Genomic DNA, 20,657 nt, shown 5'->3' with positions numbered 1-20,657 from the left:
CATTCACAATTCCATGGACAATGTATCAGTGTTTTCCCACATTCCCTCCAACATTCATCATTATCTTTTCCTGTCATTTTAGCCAATCTGAGAGGTGTGTAGTGGTATCTCAGAATTGTTTTAATTTGTATTTCTCTGATCAATAGTGATTTAGACCACCTTTTCATATAACTGGAAATGGTTTTAATTTCCTCATCTGAAAATTGTCTGTTTCTATCCTTTGACCATTTATCAATTGGAGAATGGTTTGAATTCTTATAAATTTGGTCAATTCTCTATATATTTTAGAAATGAAGCCTTTATCATAACCCTTAAATTTAAACATATTTTCCCAATTTATTGCTTCACAAGGGTGAATGTTGAAAACTGTCTTTGCATGTATTTTGAAAATAAAAAGCTATTATTAAAAAAAAATTCCTAATGCCACCCTGTAAAAATAAAAAGAATATACTTCTATGATACTTTGAGTGATTTATGATTCCATTGAAATGAATGTTTATTCCTCCACCGAGTTCAAATCAATTCAACAAACATCGATTAAGCTCACATCACATGCTGAACTGAAATTGAACTGAATTACAACAAACATGCAAGGTATTATGTTAAGTGCTATAGATACAAAGATGGGAAATGACACAGGCAGGATTTTTAAGAAACTGGCATCTGGTCAGGAAGGATAAGGCAAGTAAGTAAGTTCTCTGATGAGAAGGAGAATTATAAAAATGGAAAGGAAATGTCCAGGGAGAGATTTGTGGAGAGGGGTATTACTTTTATCTGGAGAGGGGCTGTCAAGTGAGGTTTCCAAGAGAAGGTGGTACCTGATTTTGACCTCCAGTGAAGAAAGCAATTCAGTAGGACAGGGGAAAGAGAAAATGCAAAATGAGAAGGAGGAAGGAGGAGAGAAGCTATTTCTGGCATGGAAAAAAATGCAAGCAAAGGCATGGAGATATGTTACAATCCTTGAATAACTTCTTATCCTGAGAGGGTTTTATATATATGATATATTTTCTATATAGTTGTCTTTTTTCTCTTAATTTTTTATTCTTAACAGACACCAAATAAAATGAGTTTTTCCATATACAAAGTAAAACAGAAAAAGAGAATTGTATGCAAATTTTTATTCCGTGCAGCTTATTTTTTATTTTAAACATATAATATATACAAATGTAACTTTTTAAAACTATTCAGCATCTGTTTCCTTCTGGTCTTCTTTCTGCTCTGTTTTTAATGCTTTGATGACCCTCTATTCTTCATTTTTTTTCTGAAAACCTTATTATTGACTCCCTTCTTCCTCCTAATGTTCCTATAAAAAAATTAACAATCAAATAAAACAAATTTCCACACTGGCCAAGCTTGGGTGAAAAATAAATGAATATATGTCTTGCTCTGTTGTTGCATTTATTTGATTGCAGAGTGTTTAGTCTTGTTCTTTTTATATCTTGAGGGTGCTATTGTATTATTGGCATTGTCCATCTATTCATCATTTCATGATGCAATCAGCTCTCCTCTTTTAATGGTCATCTACATCCTTCGTAATGTCTTTCATTCTATTTCTTGCATGCCACTTGTCATTGGCAATATGCAGGAGCCTGTTTTTTCTCATCAGATGCCTTTCCATTGCCCTCTGAGCTGTTTTTTAATTTTAATTCACCTAAGATCATTGTGTTCTGTTATTTGTAGACATATGGCATCACTGGGAGAATATTGATGAACAAGTTTATACTCTAACCTAGGAAAATTCTTGTTTTTCATGTACTTTATTTGGAGTATCTCATCATGTTCATTATAGAACTTCCTACCTCTTCATTCTCTATAATGTGTGTTGCAATCTTACTTGTAGTCCAGATGTTAGTGGTATGATTTTGGGTAAGTCATTTAATTTCTCTCAGCCCAAATTTCTTCTTCTGTCTAATGGAAATAATAAGAATACTTATCTCCTAAGTTTGTTATGATGATTGAGATTAGATGTGTGTATGTATGTATATGTGTGTGTGTGTGTATTTGTAGTATTTAGTAAGCCTTAAAGTGCTAAATGTCAGTTATTATATTCATAGCAGTCTGCTTATTTATATTTATTATAAACATTGCAAGGATATATGACCAAGTAATCCATTAAATAATGTTTCTTATTATTTTTTGATACATTATTCAAACCTCTGAGAATAATCTGTAAAACAGTCTTCCATTTACTTGTGCCCTCTTCTAGATTCATTTATAACAAAAAAGGTAGATGTGAATATAGGGTTCGGTTCCTCCAGTAATATGTCACTTCAAAGGTCATTAGAAAAAGATTGCCCATTAAGAGTGTTGATTTAAAATTTAATGGTGTTATACCATTAGTGATAGCTAATATGCTCGCCTTTTTCTACTATTGCTTTACCTGTGCTGCACAAGTAGAAGGGAGCTACATAAGACTAAAAGCCATTGTGTATTTATATTCATCTCATAGCTTGGCATAAGGCATGAATGAAACATTCATCAACTGAAAGTTGATCTTGTAGTGATAAGCCTTTCTACATTTAGCCAGGCTGATTCTTGGAGGACAAACCTACAATTCATCACTGGGTTTATATCCAAAACTTTTCCTGCCTAGTAGCAGGAAAATTGTGCTCCACTAGCATAGTCTTTGATAGACTAAGAGTCACTTTTATATCATCCATTTTCTTAAATTCCCTAATTCTGTCAAGGTTATCACTGTATTTCCCTCACTCAGGCATATAACTATGATGTCATCCTCATTTCTTTATTCTTACTCATTCAATCATTTATCAAGTACTCTCGATTCTATTTTTACCACATCTCTTATGTTCATTTTTTTTTCTCCACATAAGTGCTATCTTTGTTGAGGTCTTTATCACTTTTCACCTGTACTATGGCATAGCATACTGTGTTCTCCACTTTCTGGATTCCTTTAAGTCACAGCTAAAATGTCACCTTCTATAGGAAGCCTTTCTGATTCCTTCTTGGTGCCTTCCCTCTGACATTAATCTAAATTTCAGTTTAATGCATCTTATTTACATATAGTTGTTTGCCTGTCATTTCCCCCATTAGAGAGAATGGTGAGTTCTTTGAGAGTAAGGACTGGTCTTTCTTTGTACTCATTGTGGTTGAGTCATTTCTGTTATGTCTGACTTTTTGTGACCACATTTAGGCCTTTCTTGACAAAAATAGTGAAGTGGCTTGGCATTTCCTTCTCCAGCTAATTTTACAAATTAGAAACTGAGGCAAACAGGGTTAAGTGTCTTGCCCAGGGTCCCTCAGCTAATAAGTATCTTAAATCCAGATCTGATATCATAAAGATGAATTTTCCTGATTCTAAGCCAAATTCTCTATTCACTGTGCTGCCTAGGTGTCCCCTCTGACTTTGTATAACTGTGCTTAGCATAATGACACACATCATTGATATTTAATGAATACATGTTGACTGATGGACACTTTGATCTGGCCATGGTGCCAAACTCAAATAGAAATGAGGCCCCCAAACCCCTCAACTTACAGAAAACTGAGGTCCAGGGAACTAAAAATGACATACACAATATAGGTATACACAATAAGTAACACAATACAGCAAATATCAGGAGTAGGTTTGAACCCATAGTCTTTTCCCATAGATAACAGAATTATTTCCATTGATCTGTTCCACTCTGCAACCCATCACGTCCAAACCACCAACTCAACTTTTGCTTACTACCTAAAACTTCACACACAACTCTTAAGACTCTTTTTCCAACTTACACAGTAGTCCTCTTGACTTCAATGCCTTTCTTTACCAGTATGCCACAGATCTGGATTTTCATTAGGAAAAAAAAGAGTGATTATGGACCATTGTTCTTCCTTTGGCTCATAGAATGATGGCTACCTTTATCTGTCATTAGCATTTATGATCACAAAACTCTACAATAAGCCTGAAGTAGAACAAAATCCTTTAGATCCTCTGTAAATGTGTGTTGGCTTAGACTGTTATTTTTTATTTTTGCATCACTAGCATCTAGCCCAGCACCTTGCACATAGCTCACAACAATTTTTTTTTTTTTAAGGGAGAAAGAAAAAGTTTTCCACTATAAAATTTGGGATATATTCCACAGTAACTTGGCTCTCCAGGGCAAATTTCTTTTTTTGTGTGCCAAATAAGCATCAGGAAAATATTTGTCATGGTAATGTTAAGAAATCCAAAATTACTGTGCATATAAGGATCTTAATTTGCATTTCTCAAAAATCTGTCTCACCTGTTGTTGCGACTCCTGCGTCTCCTTGTATAGTTAAACAAATGAAAACAGATGACAAATATAACAGTTGAAATAAAGAGCCCTCCTGGGCCTTCTTTTCTTCCCAGATATGGTTATGGTCTGCTTGAGTTCAGTGGTTTCAGGAGGTGGAGCTCAACTTTTTTTATAGTAATAATCCCTACCTCTGGGCCGGGCAAGGCTTGGAGTGCCCTGATGGCTGACTTGTGGATGACCTGTTACAAAGTGCCAGAGGTATGTTCCCAAGATGAGGCAAGGCTTTGATCCAGCTCTCCCTGGGGGGAGTAAGCTGACAACGGAAACCCCAATTCTATTTATAGGCCCTTTGGAGAGTGATCAGGTGTTGTGTGTGGATTTCCATCAAATAACTGTTATCACCAGCAGGATCACTTTGCAGCTGTATTGACAACATTTCTTGGCAGTTCTTCTGTTCCCCGGGGAAAGGAGGGCTCATGGTGTGTCTCTGCAGGGGCCAAGACTGTTTATAATCAGCAGTTGGTTGAGTGGGTAAATCTCAACCACTGTTTTGCCTACTAGGTGCCAACCTGCTTTGGTCCTATGGTTCTCCCAAAGTGGACGGCATTTCTAATGCATTTCTGACTGTGCTCTTGTCTTTGCAGAGTTGTCCTCCAGAGCACCTATTTTCACACCCGTCCACTTCTGTAGCTTCCTGTTTGCAAACAAACTTACTTATATGTGTGTGTGTCTGTGTGTGCACGTATGTGCACAGGCAAGTAAGCAGAATAGGATCTAAAGGGAATCAATCTTATTGGGTATATTCAATAAGGAAGCAGATATTTGTTTGCCCATGGATGTCCAAAGCAAAATTCTCTATAAAAGATGAAATGCTTCAGTGCTCCCACATGTATCTGCCCTCTCCCATTAATGTCTTATATGTCCAGCCTTTTTCTTTTCTTCTTTGCCTCCTTCAATCAAAACTTGCCTCTGGGCTTTCTTCTGTTGGCTGGCCAATCAATGAACAAACAATTTTAAATACTTATTGTGTGTGCCAAGCAAAGGATATATATATATACACACACACATTACATATATGTATATATGTGTAATATATATGTACATATATGTACATATATACACACACATATATTATATATACATATATATTTAAATAATGTCTGACAATTAAAAGTTTACAAGGAATGCTATAAATATAAATAAATGAGTTGGTGGTTTGGATGTGATATAGAGGTTGCAGAGTGGAACAGATCAATGGCAATAATGCTGTGATCTACGGGAAAAGACTATGGGTTCAAACCTACTCCTGATATTTGCTATATTGTGTTACCTATTGTTCACAACAATCCAGTGCTATACCTATGGTGTCATCTAGCTACCTCAGTGAAATGTTCTTTATCTGAAGTATCTTATACTGATCATATAAAATAATCACAATTAAAATATGAAGGGATAATTGTTCTATACATTACCAAGGAATAGCTATTCCCCCAGAATATCCAAGGGCTCTACAATGTTAGGGCCTCAATGATAATGTGATAATTTTCTTTTCTTTTCTTTTCTTTTTGGCCATTATACTGATACCAGGTAGCTCATGATAGAGTGCTGGAATGGAATCCAGGCAGAATTCTATATGTTGTATCTTTACTAGCATTGCAATCCAGGGCAAGTCATTTTACCACTGTCCGCCTCAAGTTCCTTATTTATAAAATGGAAATAAAATGAGTTGTTGATATAATTTTATCATTATAAAATGAAATATTTGTAAAGCCATTTATATCTTTAAAATATTACTTGAAGGCTGTTATGATAATAATTATTCATATTAATGATATTGATTGGAAGAACTGCAGACCCAAATTTTAGTGAGTCTTTTGACAGTCTCTTTTATATTCTTGTGGACAAGAAGAAGTGCTGTGGACTGGACACAATTCTATGACTTCAGAACTGTTGGATAACTAGACCCAAACAGAGATTAAAGGATTCACATCAACCTAGGGGCAGTTAGGAGAACTCTGTCTCATAAAATCAGTGACTTGCATGAAGATATGCCAGGTACAATAAATAAGATATTAAATGACATAAAAAGAGCAATTAGAATGATAAAGAGATTCAAAGCAATGTTATATAAAGGGTGCTTAGCCAGGAAAGAAAAGATTTAGGAAAGGTAGGAAAGTTTTGAAAAGCTGTCATGGCAAAAGGTATGAAACTTGTTTCACTTAGGCCAAGATAAAACTATAAAGAATAAAGTTTGGCATTAATAAAAGAAAATCACTTCCCAATGATTTTATCTCGTTCAAAGCAGAATGCATTGCCTGAGAAAGTAGTGAATTTCTCACTGGTGGAGATTTGCAAACAACAGGTTAGAATACTTGTCAGAAACAATATATGGAGGATTTATTATTTGGAATAGATAGTGTTTGAAGTTTAAACTCCTTAGATTCAGAAGAGACGGTGTAAATTTAAAACATCTCTTCACAGAGGAACCTATTCTGGGCTAGTTAGCTGCATTCTTCATTTAGGGAAGGAAACAAACATTTATTAAGTCTCTACTATGTGTTACACAATGTGTGTTCTTTACAAATATTATCTGGCTTTATACAGAGGAAGTCCTGCTTAAGGGAGATTGCCCAGGGAAGTAAGTTTACCATTTTTGTAGATCATTCTCCTTCCCATTTACATTATCAAAGTTCAGGTAGTTTAGATACTTTACCTTGGCTTTCTTCTGCCTTACACTAAGGTTTCCACTTAAAAAGCCACTTCAAAGTACAATTTCTCATTTTTCATTCATTCATATAATAAAAATTTATAGTTAAAAAATCTCAAGAGGCATCTATTTCAAATTCTGATTTTTAAAGATGAGAAAAGTAAAGGTAAGATAGTTTAAGTGATTCCACCCTTCCTCCTCCCCTCCCTCCATAGTATAGTAAATTAGTGGCATAGTCAGGATTTCTTAGAACTTGGGATTTATTTTCATTTTCTTTTTAATTTTAGTTTAGTACCTTTTTCTAGTCAATTAGGATTATAGAACAATAGATTTAGAACTGAAAGATACTATAGAGGTTATTTGGTCCAAGTCTTGTTCAAGGTAACAGTGAATTCTTGAGTCAAGATTTGATCTCACTGCCTATGAATCCAAATTTAATACTGTGATGTCGGTTCTGCACACTTCTTAGCATTTGGCACATAGTATGAGTGCTTAACAAATACTTGTTTAATTAGTTGGTTAATGAATTGGTTCTCAGGCTCTTGGGTCTAAAAACAAAAGCAATCAGTAGTCTGCCAATGAGGACTTCCCTATTGCCTGAATGTTATATGATATTTAAAGAGTAAATATAATCTTTGATCTAAAGAAATTTTATCTCTCAAGAATAGATAACAAAAAATTATTTGGATTAAAGGGGGAACTATGGGTCAGAAATTGTATTAAGCAGAAAATGGAAAGCCTGCTGAGAGGGGAAAAATGGTCAAGAGAAAGGACATTGATAGGGGGTATAGAACTCTCCCTTATAGATAAAACTGAATGGTAGAAATGTATTAAAGCAATTAATCTTATAATATAAAAGTGTTTACAGCTCTTCTACCCAGAAGAATGGTTTAACCAAGCTCAATGGAGATATTCAATCTTGAAGCAGTGCTAGTGGAGAGACTTATAAGGAAATCATGAGAATGAAGAAATGCTTTATCCAATCTCACCAGTATTTATTTCATTTATTTGTCTCTCTCACACACACATACAATTTGCATACTCTCTTCTTTTTTCTATCTTTTAGAATTCTATTTCAAAATATTCCCTAAAGAAGATGGATTACATAGAATGCTACATATTCAAATATTCACTTGATGAAATTTGGGGTGAAATAATATCATTTGGAATTAAGACTTTAATTAGATAAAATTTTCAGGCAACTTGTATATTAATGGTGTTCATCTCTGATTCTGGTTGCCTTTTAATATTCTAGAAAGGAAAGTCATTATTTCAAGTAGGAAAGTACACCTTCAATATTGGAGGTGGGTACAGTTCCATGAAACAATCAGTGAAGCTCTATTATCTTTAACTATATACTGTTAGTTCCTGTTCTTTTACTTGTATCTCTAATCCTTTAGATTTTAGATGGGGTTTGGAGGTTGGGGCTGGGAGATAGAAGACAAAGAGAAGTATATTTTTGGAGCAGAGTTTTTAAGAGTTAAAGAGAATGGTGCCATTATCTATGTGGCCTTGAGCTGTTCACATTTTCCTTTTCTGAGAATGTTTCCTTATCTGTACATTGGAAATAATTTCTAAGGACCCATTTAACTTTAAGCTTCCATGATTCCATTGAACTAATGTTCACATGAGATTACAAAACAGAAAAAAAGTAGAAGAGATTATGTGTATACATATATTATGTTTATGTATCATATCTAATATATATATGTATATATATCTGCAAGGCAATATGATAATAGAAAGAATACTGAATGAAAAGATTAAAATTCAGATCAATAATTCAGTCAGTTTACACGCAACAACTGTGTGGATAGAGTTCTGGATCTGAATACAAATTTAAGACTCAGACACTTGTGGGCTGTGTCACCCTCAAGTCACTTAACTCTTGCCTGTCTCAGTTTCCTCATTTGTAAACTGAGAAGATAACAACACCTACCTCCTTAGATTGTTGAGAATATAAAATTAAATATTTATAAATTATTCATGAAGTTTAAAAAGCTACATAAATACTAGCTAACATCTTTCTAATCACTAGTATTGTGCTTGTCATTTTTGTTATTTTCCCAGATTTGCTACTCTGGCTTTGTACAAATTATTATCAGCACTGGGCCATCTATAAAATAAGGTGGTTAGATGAAATGTCTACTATCCCTTCCATCTCTATATCCTGTTTCACAGAAATTTATTGATTTGTTTTCCTATTTATCTATAGATAACCATATAGCTTTATAGATATACACGTGGCAAAATATATACATATCTATATAAGAACATAAAGAAATATGTGTATAATGTATAAAAAAAAGTCACCATCATTTTTTTTAACCTCTGTAGCACTTCAAAATTTAGCTTGCATAAGCAGTCTAGGTCCTGTCCCAGAATATATGCCAAGTACACTTCAGAATTGCATCCACAGCTAAAGCACAACACAGCTGGCTCTCTAAATGATTTAAAGTCTTCCTCTCTTTCAGTAGAATTAGAAATCCAGAGATTGTTTTGGTGCCTCAATGAGACTGAGACAGAACCCATAATTATGAAGTTATCAGACAATGGGTGACTTTCTACAGCCATGCTCAACATTTTACCATAATAATACTTTCTACTTTAAAATGAAAAATAAAACAGTTTCTTTTAGAAAGCAAGTGTGTTTGGGGGTTGGAGGAGTTAAGGGGAGTTATTAAGAAAGGAAAGTAAGGAACTGTATGCCTCACTCATCCAGGAAAATTTAGAAAGGAAAGATAATTTGATTTCCCTGTTATTTGTAATTTTGCAGTGGGAAAGTTCTGGTGTGGAGATGTTACTGTTGGAATATGATTAATTTCTTGGCTCAGTAGCAGACTTTACACTTCTGGATTCTTATTCCAGAGTTATTTAATTTCAAGTTTGGAAATGACTCACAGACCACTTAGTCCAATGGATACCTAATCAACTCTTCAATATTCCCAATATGTAATTATGTTTTTTAAAACCAAAATAAGAAAAATAGTACTTTTTTCCTTAGGAAGGGATAGAGATGAAGTACTGGAAGCACTGGAAGAAAAAAAAAAGGGAGCGTCCAGAGAATAACTTTTTTCTACAGAATGTTACTGATCTACAAATCTTTTGTACTTTAGTCTTAATTTTCCTGGGATAATGAGAGGTTAAATGACTTACCCATAATTATATTTAAGTTATTTGTTATCTGAAGGTAAGGTGTGAATCAAGATCTTCCTGACTTTGTTAGCACTCCATCCAATATAACATCTTCCCTCCAAGAGGGAAGTATGATGTACTAAAAGGAGTTAGAGACTCCACATTCAAAATTTGGTCCCTTTCCACATTATCAGACAAATTGTAGATCTCTTTTATATAATAAACCTGTGCAGATAAGGCCCAATTCTCAAAGTCCATTCAGATCTAGTAGATAACTCAGCTATTGAGGCAATTGGAAAAGATAGATCTTGGTTTTAAATAGTCTTAGGCCTTTGGGTAACAATTACACTGAGTCCTATGCAAGGCAGGATAAGAGTCCAAACCCTTCTGAAGAAAAAAATACCTATTCTTAGAAATTTACATTTATAATTAATATTTGTAAAAAGTTTAAAGAAAAAACTTGTAAAGGATAACATTTCCAAAACACAGGATTGTAAAAGTACTTTTCTTGATAAAGTAAATGCAGAACAATCATAATGTATAGATTCAGAGGTTTCCAGGGTTTAAAATTATTTTTTATTTAAGGGCAACTCTGGTAGAGTGGATAGAGCACTAGCCTTAGGGCCAGGAAGTAGGGTCAAGTAATATTTTTGAGACACCTGGCTCTGTGACCTTGAGTGAGTCAAAAATTCATTACTCTTTCTCATTCCTTAAGACTATTTGAAGGAAAGATGGTCATTTAGCTTAATAGAGGAAGTTTCTTCATTTGGGGGATTACCTATACCAATGAAATCATGAACCTAGTTGTTATCCTTAATATTTTTAACCATAACTTTGAGGTAATAATATCCCCATTCACCACCCCCACATCCATAGAATAAAAACAATTTATGCTTATAGAATGATTATTTTAAGTCCTATGACTCAAGCCCAGAAATTTATTTCCATTATAGATTATATGGACCGGGTTTTAGCTCTCAACATTCCCACATCTCCATTGAGGTAGACTGCCAGTGTCTTCCTTTCCTTCTCTTTGCTTTAATTTTCCTGAAGGAATAAACCAAGGGATTATAAGAGGAGAAAAGAATATGGGGGGGGCAGAAATAAATATTCTAGTTGCTTAATGAATTATTAGACAAAAAAAAAACCAAGAGAGTACATGTACTATTGTTTTTACAGACTGGCATGTGGGTTGTGACATATTTTATGGTTGTCATTACCTGTCTTTTTAGGACTATGATTGCTTTTGGTATTATTTATAAACATAAATACCTGCTGAACACTTTCAAATTTATCCAGGGGCTTTATGCTTATTAGTGTTATTTTCTTTCTGGATTAATAACTGGGCCTTAAAAGATTGAATGATACATCCAAACTCACATTGAGAAATGAAGAATAGAGTTAAGATCAAAATCCAGGGATTTCTGAATCCTTTCTTTTCTGAAGATATGTAGTACTTCTCTCTGCTTCTCTCCATTTATAACAAAGCCAACCTACATCTTTCTGAAATGTGCAGCTTAAAAGCACCTTTGAGATTCCAATGAAGAAGTAGGGTGCAACCTTTAGTTAAAGGTTAAGTAGTCTAGACTAAACCACCGAGGAATGACTTGAGATAGGATCAATTCTATTTCCTTCTGGAATATGAGTAATGGTTAAAAAGGACCTTCTTTGCTGGTATCAAATGATTGTCTCATGAGCAGACCCCCATGTGCCAAATATTTCCTGGTTGCTGGCAGGAAACCACTATTTCAGAGGAACGGGTGACTCAATCTTCCTCTTGATTTACTGTTGATAAATAAAGGGGTATGGTATGTGTGTGTGTGTGTGTGTGTGTGTGTGTGTGTGTGTATCATGCTATATTTTTGTGTCTAATTCCACATTTGTACACAATTTGTACAAAAGAGAGTGAAAATTTTTAACAGTAAATTTGGGAATCCAGGAAGCTTGGTGGCCCATGGGATAGAGCATTGAACTTAGAATTAGGCAGACTCATTTTCATGAATTCAAATCTATCCTCAGATACTTTGCATAGCTTTATAATTCTGGGCAAATGATTTAATTATTGTCCTTGCTTCTTAATCTATAAAATGAGCTAGAAAAGGAAGTAGAAAATCATTCCAGGATCTCTGCTAAGAAAACTTAAAAAGGGTTCATGAAGAGTCAGACATGACTGAAAAATGAAGGTTGGGGAATACTAGGACTTAGGGACAGATATGGCAATATAAGATGGGTATAAAAGAATGGAGATAGAAATTAAGCAATCAAGGCTATATGATATAGTGGAAAGAGTTTTGGATCTAAAAATAGAATACTAATTTGAGTATTAGCTCATTATTTACTTAGATGTATGGCCATAGGCACAACACTTCAATCTCTTGAAGTCTATTGTCTCACTTATAAAGTGGTGAAAATTATACTCCCTATCTTAGTGGGTTGTTATGAACAAAGTACTTTGTAAATTTTATAAAGTATTATATAATTGTGAGTTGTTATTGTTGTCTCAAGTGTTGATTGCTATAAAGTGACCCCAGGAGCCCTAAACTAAGTACAAATAGGCCCTATCACAGACAATGGAACATAAGGAGTACAGCTCATTTGTGAATTATTTCTTTGGGATTATAAACACATTTTTCAATAAAAACATACCAGTTTGCTTCTAGATGAGAAAATAAGAGGACCCAGGTTAGCTCATAAAACTAACATCCAATGCTACTGACATATTGGATGCTTTTAAAATAGGAAATGCCAATTCTCTGTGTTGCTAGTTATAAATGCCTAAACCATTAAATAATAGTTCTGTGGTGTTTTTATTCTTTATAAACTCTCCTGAATGGTAGTATTTGAGAAAAAGCAGGTTTCATCAAATAATGCAGATATTAAGGAGATTTTTTTTTATCACTTCTAGAAGGTACTCCTTAGTACTTTCAAGGACTTCAAGAGTTGATGACTCTTCCTTTTTTTTAAAGATCACAATATGTATTATTCCCCACACATTAGATTCTTCACCACAGTTAAAACTGAAGAATTAAAAATATTGTGGGTGATGATAAAGTACAGATGATCATTGTTTCTTGCTAATCATCTATAGTACTCAAAGTTCATTTATCACTCCAAGAGGCTCTTTGAAAGCTACAAATCTGCCCTTTCTAACTATGGAGCTTACCATTCAATTATCTGATATGAGACTGAGACACTATCAAATTGCCCCAGATCATAAGTTCCATGACTCATATATGTCTTCTCTTCTTCCCCTCCACAACTTTACCAAAGTCTATCTGATCATAGTGACAGCCTCCAGTATTTTCAGTGAGGTATCCAAACTATTGCTGAGCATAGTAGATAATTCCACTGCTACATGGGCATCTGCAGCCTCCCTCTCTGCCAAATTCCTATAAATGTTGTTTGCCACCATCATAGATCTAGAAACTGATCAATACAGGTTTTGTTCTGTATTATCCCTTTACAGGCTCACCTGCCTTGCATGGTAAGGGAGAAATTGTGCAGATACTCCTCTCCAGTAGAAACCCACGTGCCCATTATCATCTATGTTCAAAGAAACTGTGAGAGGCAATGGATGACTGATAAGACTGATACTTGAAGGTCAAGTCATACCTGGCGAATGAGGAACTAGTGGGCACCAGATATAAATCATAATTGTGTTTCTAGGCATGAAATCACTGGCAAAAAAAAAAAAAAGAGGAAAAAAAGTTCCTATTAAAAAGCTCAAATTGAAGTAAAAGAAATTGATCTTATGTACCCCAATAAAACTTTCCACTCCCCCTAAAACACTGGGATTAACAAAAGCTTCTATAGACATCCACACAGAATTTTTTGTCCTCATGCATAAAGAGAATGCAAACTGCATTGACAAGATCTTTATGCCTCAGGTTATTTATGCTGATGAGTATTATAAGAACAGGACTCTCAGCTCTGAGGAGCACTGGGAACAACAGGCAATTTGAGAGGATGTGTGTTTAGAAACTTTTTTCTACTCAAAAAAAGAAAATGCTTTTTCTTCTTCTTTAAAAAAAAAAAAAATAGAGATGAACACAACCCCCAAAACCCCAGGTAGCCATATGGTTGAGATTTCTTAACTTAAAACATCTAGTAAATGGGGCTGAGAAGTAGCTATAGGCCCCACTATACTTCTGCATCTGATTTTCTGAGAGCTAGTAAGTGGGAGGATTCTGGTTTGTGTTTATATAACTTGCTGGTTCTTTTTTTTTGGGGGGGGGAGTTGAGTGGGAGATAAAAGAGTCTGGGGAATGGAGGAAAGGAGAAAGAAAGAAAAGGAAAATAAGATCCATCTTAACATGTAGGTCCAATAATTTTTTTTTTCTCTTGTGGAAATTCCAACTGGAGAAATATCAGAATACATGGTTTCCAGTCTGTACATCAAAGGACTCAATGCTCAATGGTGCTAACCTTCGTTTTTCATTCCTGCTTTTTATCTTTGCTGCTGCTGGGGTTCCGATTCCTAATCTGGCTTCTGAGCTCTTCTATCAAGTCTGGATTTTGTTGCTGCATCTGCTGAGCAAACTGTTGGCCTCTCTGGATGAAACTGGGGCTGGCATTTGGAGAACGGGTGGCTCTGGTACCTCCCAAAGTACTGTGGCCACTTGACATTATCCCAGACATGATCTGTCTTATTTGAGGATTATTCATGAGGTTTGACGCCACACTCCTGAAGCTTGAGTTGTTCAGCAAGCCAGCTAGGTTACAGCCTACAGTGCCTCCTGGAGGACTAGGGACTTCTTTCATTTTCTGCTCAGCTACCTTGAGGTTTGTTTTGTACGTTTCATTGTCTGGGTCCAACTTCAGAGCCTTTTTATAATAGCCTACAGCCTCCTTGTACTTCTTTAAACTTGAAAGAGCTAAACCCATTCTGCCATAGGCTTTGCTGTAGTAAGGGTTTATGCCGATGGCTTTTTCACAGTCTTCCACCGCACCTGCATAATTTCCAAGTTTGCTGTAGGCGGCAGCTCTGTTGCAAAAATACACTGCATTGGCTGGATTTAATTCAATTGCTTTTCCATAGAAAGACACCGCAGCTTCAAAGTTTTCCATTTTCATCTGTTCATTTCCTTCAGTCTTGAGTCTCTCAGCTTCAGTTGTAGTTACATCACGGTGGGGGATGGGCTTAGAATTCCCATGGACGGAGGGGATCTCTTTTATTCCTGTAACAGCTTCAAACATTTCTGGCAGAGTCTGTGATACCGCTAGATACTTGTCTTCAACAGTCACCTCAAAAGCTGTCTCCAGGCACTGGATCGAAGCATCCAAACTCTCCTGCGCATCAGGAGAGAGGTCTCCGTGCTGCAGCTGGTCATGCAGATACTGGATGATGGAATAAGCAAGGCGCCTTTTATTCTCCATCTTTAGGAGTCTGAAGATGGATCGTGTGATTTTCAAGATTTGGCCGAGTTGCCGAGCCCCCTCTGTCGTGCACTGCGCCTGCGCTGTCGCCTCTTTCCCCTCTGCCATGGTGATGGCGCGGAGGCAGTGCCCGACTCCGCCCCCTTCACTGTTCTCGCGGGCAAGCCGATTGACCTGAGAGCAGGCGCGGGTAACTACGGAGTCCCGGATGAGGCTAGTAGTAGTCTGGCGGGTAAAAGTGGAATATACTAAACTTCCCGTTCTTGGAATTGGAAATAGGCAAGCTGCCATGAAGAGTCTTGGTTTTATGCCTTTGGTGATTGTTTTCTTAAGCCTAATTTCATTTCCAAATGATATTTCCCCCTTTTATTATACTGATTTATCACTAGGATTACTTGCTGCTCATCTAACAAAATTAAAATTGCCTTTTGCTCACACATGGAAGAAACGAGGGGAAGGAGAGAGAGAAGGAAGCATTCAATATATTTTTTAGAAGCAACTGAGCAAGAGTTAGAAATGATAAAGACCAAAATGGGTTAAAGAAGTTCACTTCATTTATACTTGTAGGAATTGGTGTGAAATAGAATTAACTGAGCTGAGTAGTGAAATGCAGAGGAAGGGACGTAGGAAAATCTTGCAAACATTTATTTGTATTATTCCAGGACTTAGAACAGATTTAATATAACCCCTGTGATTGTTCTCTTAGAAATGAAAAGATATTACCCAGGAAATATTAGGAAATGAATTCTTTAGTACTTTTTTGGTCCCTTTACATGGTAAGCACCTTATTAGATCAGACCCTTATTATTTCTTGCCTAGATTTACGCAATAATTATTAATTAGAATCATGGCTTAGTTCCAGTTTACCTCTTCCCTGACTGATCTTCTACTCTACTGCTAAAATGACATTTCTAAAGCACAAAGGCTTGACAATATCATTCTTCTATTAGGGAAGTTTCACTGTAGCTTCTAGAATAAAATGCACACTCCTCTGATTGGCATTTTAAGTCCATCTTATGGTTTCAGTTTCTCTTGATTGAGTTCATATTATTCTTTCCAAACATGTTCTATGTTCCAGCCAAATTGACATATTTGCTGTTCATTATACTGGGCATTCCATCTCCTGCCTCTTTTCTGTGCTTATACCCAGGTTGTCCCCCATCCTTGGAATGCCCTCATGCCTTACCTCTGCTTTCTCTAATCCAAGCTCCCTTCAAGGCTCTATTCCAGTACAACTCCCCTCTCAGAGGCCTTCCTTTGTACTTTGTATTAACTTAATATCTTTAATAGTTGATAGTGTTTTACAGTTTACAAAGCACTTTACAAATATTATCTCATTCAATTCTCTCAACAACTTTAAGAAATGGTATTATTATGATCACCACTGTATAAATGAAAGAAAAAAAAAAAACTGAGTCTGAGAGAGGTTAAATGGATTACCTAGAGTCAAATAGCTTTTGAATACAGGTCTTCCTACCTCCAGATTTAGCACTTTGTCCACTATACCTCTACTCTACCACTGCTCTTATCTACTAGTCTTTATGTAAGGGTAAAGACTTTTTTTTTTTTTTTTTAACTTCGGATCTCCTTGCTCTTTATAGTGTCTGGAACATAGTAGGTGCTTAAATTAATGATAATGTAGTTCAATTACTATAAATCCATAAGTGGAAGGTTGTGAAAGGACAACACATTATAAGTCTGTCATTGCAGCCTATTATTAATTTCAGAATGTCAGCTCTATTTCTGATCTTGGATCTAAAAGTTATACTTTGACCCTGAAAGTAGGTACAGGCTCTCTCTTCCTGAACCTTAAAGAAATTAGGATGTGGACTAATAAGACATTTACTATAAAATTAAAATGTAATACTAAAATGTAAGAGCTGAAAGAGGCCTTGGGGATCATATAGTACAATGACTCCTTTCCTGAGGTCTATTAACTTTTGTTTTAAAATTTTTTTTTATAACTTTCAATATAATGGTTTCTTTTCTAATCTTATGCATTTTACTTTATACATTTAAACATCATTTTGAGAAGGGGCTTACAACCTTTACTACACCACCAAGTGATCAGATTAAGAACTCCCTCATCTAGTCCTTTCCCCTTATTTTACAAAGGAGGAAAATGAGACTCAGAGTATATCAGTAAACAAGCATTTGTTAAGTGTTTACTATATACAAACTACTGCTTTAGGCTTACACTCTAATGAAGGAACTTATATTTTTAAACAGCTTTATGGATTTAACTCCAAGATCACTTCATTATTAAGTGGGTCCATATTTAAATTCCATTTGCAGGAATACCAATTTTGTTATCTGTCCTGGGCCTCTTCTTTTTCTTCAACCATCTTTTTTCTTATAGATATCTCAGACTCAACAGATTCAAAACAGAGTTCATTATTTCTCCCCCAAAACTCTCCTTCCCAAATTTTCCAGGATACCACCATCTTCCTAGTCATTTATGGTCACAACCTGGGAGTAATCTACTTCTTCTGACTTGTACTTACCCTTCATTACCAATTTTTTTTGACAATCTTGTCTTCGCTACCTTCACAATACTTCTCCTGATATAGCTTTTTCTTCATTCACACTACTACTATTCATCATCTCTTACATGCACTATTGAATTAGGATTTTAATTTGTCTCTCTACAGAAAATCTTTTCCTAAAGCACTGATCTGATTTCACGCAATTACTCATTAAACTCCAGTGGCTCGCTTTTATTTCCAGGATGTATAGAAAATCTTTCTGGCATTTAAAGCTCTTCAGCATCCAGCACCTTTCTACCCTTCTAGTTTTCTGATACTTTACTTCTCTTCATGAATTTTTGCCATATACGGGACTGTTTGCAGTTCCTCACACAGAATATCCCATTTCTTGTAGAGGATACTCCAGCCACATGACTTTGCCTAGAATAATCTGTTTCCTTACCTCCTACTCCTAGCTTTCCTGGCTTCCTTCAAGATAAAGCTCAAATTATATCTTCTTCAGGAAGCCTTTCTTGGTTGTTGATGGTGGTTGGTTTCTTTATGTAAACACTACCATCCCCTTCCTGGAACCACCTCTCCTCTGCCCACATATACCTCAGTGCCTTTCTTATGAATTTATTTTCTATTTAAAAAGTACATATCTTTGTATATATATATATTATAAAATTACATATTATCTCCTTTTTAAAATGTTAGGTCCTTGTATACATATACACACATATATATATACATATATATGTATATATATATATATATGTGTGTGTATATATATATATATATATGTGTGTGTGTGTGTGTGTATATATATATATATATATATATATATATATATATATATATAAAATTACATATTATCTCCCTTTTAGAATGTTAGGCCTTGAAATCAGGAACCATGTTTTTGCCTTTATTTGAATCCTGCTGAATATTGTTTTTAGCACAGTGCCCCAACATACATAATTGATTGACTTTTTCCATTTTCTTCTGCTGCTTCTCAGAAGTGAGCTCTGAATCTTCATTCTCTCTACTTTTTTCTTGGTCATCAATAGTACATAATGTAGGAATCCTAGTTGTTAAGGCCAATCTATAGGCTTAAAGAAGTTTCAGAAACATATAAGTGTGACCAGTTCTCAAGTGTTCTAAAACAATAATAGTATAACTGTTTGGTGTTTGTTCTATCCCTGGGATGTGTCATGCTCCTAGGCCATTTTCCACACAGTTAAGCTGATCTCTGAAATCTTTTGTGAAGACTAGTTAAAATGAATTCAAATGATAATAACTGATAATTAAAAGTCATTTGGCTCAACAAGGAAAGATTTCCCATTTGGTTAATGTTCTATGTGTGCTTTAATCTGTGGCTAGTCTTGTTTTAACCCTTTTTCTGACTATTGTTGAGTCATTGAGAGACTTCTGAAATGAAAAGTTTTATGACTTTTTTTAAAAGCTCTTCTTTCTTCAGTCTCACAACCATGCCAATCACTATTCAAAGGCACTGTGAGGAAAGCTTTATTCTGTGTAGGGACAGGTTTAAATTCACAAATTGAAACTGAAGTCTGGCATTAAAGAGCAGAAATCATGGCCCTAGAGTATGGTGATCTTATCCTTATTTCAGGCTGGAATATGGGCCTGTCCCAAATGGAGTGGGGGAGGGAGGGGTCAAGGTTCTGTTCAGAGAAATCCAGTAACATCTGGCCAATATAGTTTATCATCTATCTTATGTTTAGAAAAATTGCAATTTGTTATTAGCAAGGTATTTGCATCTGTAAAATGGGGCTAAAATACACATATAGTACATACTTATAGGATTCTTGAGAGAGCCAAAGGAGATTTTAAATACTTTGTAAACCTTCAAATGCTATATAATTGTCAAATAATATTATTTTTATTATCATCTTCACCCTGTATTCTACTTATATATAACCAAGGGTGTTGTATCTTTCTCTTAAGGTTTTTCTGAAATTTCCTTTCTTCTGCCAAGCTTCAAGTTTGTCTTTAATCAACCTTTTAATCATTCATATAATCATTCATGATCATTTAATCATTCATTTTCTCTCCACATTCATTTATAATCAATCAATACTCTTCATTCTCACTTCTAAATTATACTTTCATCCTTTTACCATCCTACATTGTTACTTTGGCTACTTCCTTTCCAGCCTGATGCAGGTTCTTGTCACCTCATACCTGGTCTATTGCAATAGCTTTCTGGTTGCTTTTCCACTCTAGTCCATCTTAATTAAATTAATCTTCCAGAAATGCAACACTAACCATGCAACTGTCTTATTCAATAAACTCCAGTATCTCTATGTCATAGTATTCAAAATTTTTCACTACCTGGATCCCTTCTATCTTTCCAGTCTCTTTATACTTTATTCCTTTCTACTTACACTGCAGTCCAGTGACACTGGCCTTTTTGCTATTCTTTAAACAATATACAATACTCCATCTTCAGGAATTTTCAGTTTTTATTCACTGTGCTTAGAATGTTCTTTTCTCATCCTCCCCTTCTTTCTTCCTCTGTTTCCTTCAATTCTTACTTAAAATCTTTTTTTTTCTACAAGAAGTATTTCTTATCCCCCTTAATACTAATGCATTCCCTCTATTGATTTCCTCTGATATATTACACATATTTGCATTTATAACCTTCTTAAATAAAATCTTCTTACTCCGGTGGTCTATCTACTTCATCATGCTCCTTAAATTTTTAATTCAAACTTAAATTTGTCCTGGTCTTCA

General features: G+C 35.1%; 1 protein-coding gene across 2 annotated transcripts; it reads right to left on the bottom strand.

Moving 5' to 3' along the window:
• Window positions 1–1,103: 1,103 nt before the first annotated feature.
• Window positions 1,104–15,593, bottom strand: LOC127549187 (small glutamine-rich tetratricopeptide repeat-containing protein alpha-like). 2 transcript variants are annotated; one of them, XM_051977015.1, is made up of 2 exons: window positions 14,488–15,593; window positions 1,104–1,303 (listed from the first exon to the last, which is right to left on the bottom strand). In XM_051977015.1, exon 1 carries the CDS (start codon window positions 15,544–15,546, stop codon window positions 14,497–14,499), a length of 1,050 nt encoding a protein of 349 aa, XP_051832975.1. In that variant the 5' UTR covers window positions 15,547–15,593; the 3' UTR covers window positions 1,104–1,303; window positions 14,488–14,496. The 2 variants fall into 2 exon arrangements, with proteins under 2 accessions (XP_051832975.1, XP_051832973.1); XM_051977013.1 differs by lacking the exon at window positions 1,104–1,303 and adding an exon at window positions 10,965–11,109.
• Window positions 15,594–20,657: the final 5,064 nt, after the last annotated feature.

The sequence above is a fragment of the Antechinus flavipes genome, chromosome 2 (assembly GCF_016432865.1).
Source record: "Antechinus flavipes isolate AdamAnt ecotype Samford, QLD, Australia chromosome 2, AdamAnt_v2, whole genome shotgun sequence".
Lineage (NCBI taxonomy): Eukaryota > Metazoa > Chordata > Mammalia > Dasyuromorphia > Dasyuridae > Antechinus > Antechinus flavipes.
The sequence above is the reverse complement of the archived record's forward strand: the minus strand, read 5'-3'. Positions and strand labels throughout refer to the sequence as shown.

Excerpts from the sequence above, each read along its gene's own strand:
- LOC127549187 (XM_051977015.1), bottom strand. The coding sequence starts at position 15,546 with ATGGCAGAGGGGAAAGAGGCGACAGCGCAGGCGCAGTGCACGACAGAG.